Genomic DNA, 2,816 nt, shown 5'->3' with positions numbered 1-2,816 from the left:
CAAGAAGAACTGAAGCACCCCCACTCACCTCCACCCGGCACACTCAAGCTGGACACTGTTGTAAGAAGAGAGGCACAGGAGGCTGGGCAGAAAGATTGCTGCCGCTCTCAGGCCAACCCTGGCTTCATAACAAGATTTGACTCCAAAAGAGGGAAGCCTCCAAGTAGCTTTCTTCATCTCTGAGATAAAGCTCTAGGTAAGAAGTTTGGTCCCAAGCAACAGACACCACAGGAAAAGGAAGAGGCCATCCAGAGAGCGTGGCTGCCAGTAGGTCTTAGAGATGCCAGCAGATTTGGTTTGTGGTCTTTAGTAAATGAAGTAATTGTTTTTTTAACCCAGTTTCTTAAAATCAGACTACCCAAAAGAAATAATGAAAACTGTTTTGAAAAAAATCAACTTATTAACTTTTTTCAGTTAATTATTAGTGATATTGAGAGATAAGTCAGTAATAAGTATAACCATTGTTTTTAATTCATGAAAATTTTGAAGTAAAAATAATTATTTCTACTATAATGTTTACATCCAATATTTAGCAGAGATGCCACTTTTCATCTATGTAAGTTTCCAAGAGATATTTTTCCTGCTATTGAAAGTGGGGGTGCACGCCTTTAATCCCAGCACTTGGGAGGCAGAGGCAGGCGGATTTCTGAGTCTGAAGCCAACCTGGTCTACAGAGTGAGTTCCAGGACAGCCAAGGCTACACTGAGAAACCCTGTCTCGAAAAACCAAGAAAAAAAGAAAAGAAAAGAAATTAATTTGCAGAAATAAGTGTAACTTATCTATCAGAGCTGCTTTATGTGAACAAGTCATTTTTAATATCTTTAATCAGATTGCCAATTTGAATATCCAGTCAGAGAAATAATACAGAACCTATAGTTACTGGAAGAAATGTCATTTGTTTTCACATTCTCCTTCTTTTTAGTCTGTGACACTGCACACAGATGTGGGCGATATCAAAATAGAAGTCTTCTGTGAGCGAACACCCAAAACATGTGAGGTGAGTGTCACTGACTGTTACAATTCACGACTTTAATCCCAGTGCTCGGGAAGCAGAGTCTAGCGGATCTCTGAGTTGGAATCCAGTCTGGTCTATGTAGTGAGTTCTAGGCCAAACAGAGCTACTGAGTGAGACCTGTCCTTAAAACAAACAAAAACAACAACATAAACACCCTAATAAAATAGGATGTTAGTGCAGTTTTTAAAGTGACAGTTCTTTCTTTATCCTGACCAGCTCCCAAATAAATGAGGGAGAAGCTTTATTTAATCAAGCTTTATGGCACAGTAGCTGAGCAATATTAATCTATTTTAATCCTCTGGCTGCCTCCCAGCCAGAATCCCCAAGACACTTCCATCTTAGCGCTGCTCTGGATCCTTGCTCTAGGTGTGTTCCCGTGGTGTCCCCTCAACCCTTCCTCCTGGTGAATCCTCTTCTCCTCTGTCTCCCCCAGGCCCCTGGGTGGGATCCGAAGTCCAGCCCTCTTCTCTCCTCTGCTCAGCCACTGGCTGACCAGCTTTTATTGGCAAATTAGAGAATAAATAGAGAGCGAAGTTTACCCCACATTGAGACCAGACATTCTTAGAAGAAGCATGACAGTGCCATGTCAGGATTGCAACCAGGTATGGGGGGCAGAGAAATCAGTATTTGAATAATACAAGGATAATCCTTACACAGTGCACTATAACATTATGCCTTTTGAAATTGAATCATTGAGCTTAAAAAAAATAAAAAAAACTTTCTGTGAACCCACTGTCAGGAAAAGTTTATCCTAATGTCTGATCTGTCTGCTACTTTTCCTGACGTCTGAGTTAAATTACAGAAAGGAGGATGTGACTGGGGAGAGAACTCAGCAAAGAAGAGTGCTTGCTGTGCAAGCACGAAGCCCAGAGTTCAAATTCCCAGAATCCATAGAGAGTGCTGGGTATGGTCACACTGGCCTGTAATCCCAGTGCTGGGAGACGGGGCAAAGACAAGAGGACTACGGGGGCTTCCTGCACAGTAGCGAGCTCCAGGTCCAGTGAGAGACCCTGTCTCAGAGGGATTCTCAACCTTCACGCACGCATGTACACACCACACGTATACCACACGTGCACCACACATACAAAGTAACTATAAATAGGTAGGTGCTTTTCCTGTAACCGTCAAGCATCCAGTATCTTTTTTTCTTTCTTCTTTTGCTTCATGTGTTTTCAGGAACTTCGATTACTTAGTCTGTTGAAATGACAAGGATATCGGGAAGAAAAGTCAACTATTTTTCATTCGTGCAGTTATTTGTTAAAAGCCTACCCAGCCATGTCTAGGGAACAGCGATGAGCAAGGGGCAGTCACTGCCCTCATTCACTCCAGCTGAGAATGAAGGCAAGAGCAGCAAAGCAAAAGAGCACAAAGCCTTAAGCTGCAGAGAGTGCAGGGCGGAGCATGCAGGGCTCCCGGGACTGTCACCTAAAAGTCATAGTTAAATATGCTACAATAGCGCTTTCAGTGATCATAACTGGACCTTTATTTCAAGTATGTTTCTGCCCAAACTCTTTCTCAATTACTACTTTTGTTCGCTTCAGAATTTCTTGGCTCTTTGTGCCAGTAATTACTACAACGGCTGTGTGTTTCATAGAAACATCAAGGGCTTCATGGTTCAAACAGGAGATCCAACAGGTAAGTTTATCCACTAGCTGAAATTAGGAAAATTGGATATATCATATGAAAAAGAGATGTGTAAAATAATTGAAAAATAAAACACTTTATAACAATAGGAAAAAAGTTTAGGGTTTTGTTTCTTTAAAGATATATTTACTTTTTTTTTTCTTTTTTTTTTTTTTTT

At 41.2% G+C, this 2,816-nt stretch overlaps 1 protein-coding gene across 2 annotated transcripts in view; it reads left to right on the top strand.

Annotated features, from left to right (window-relative positions):
- The window catches only part of Ppil3 (peptidylprolyl isomerase like 3), a 13,768-nt gene that overhangs the window by 1,405 nt on the left and 9,547 nt on the right, over positions 1 to 2,816 (top strand). For both annotated transcript variants that reach the window (XM_031367568.1, XM_031367566.1), the window contains exons 3-4: positions 923 to 997; positions 2,557 to 2,650. In XM_031367568.1, the coding sequence (XP_031223428.1) occupies positions 923 to 997; positions 2,557 to 2,650 (169 nt within the window). The remainder of the gene's footprint in view (positions 1 to 922; positions 998 to 2,556; positions 2,651 to 2,816) is intronic.

Source organism: Mastomys coucha, unplaced genomic scaffold, assembly GCF_008632895.1.
Source record: "Mastomys coucha isolate ucsf_1 unplaced genomic scaffold, UCSF_Mcou_1 pScaffold14, whole genome shotgun sequence".
In the NCBI taxonomy this organism is placed as follows: Eukaryota; Metazoa; Chordata; class Mammalia; order Rodentia; family Muridae; genus Mastomys; species Mastomys coucha.
Note: the sequence above shows the minus strand (reverse complement) of the source record. Positions and strands in the feature narration are given on the sequence as shown.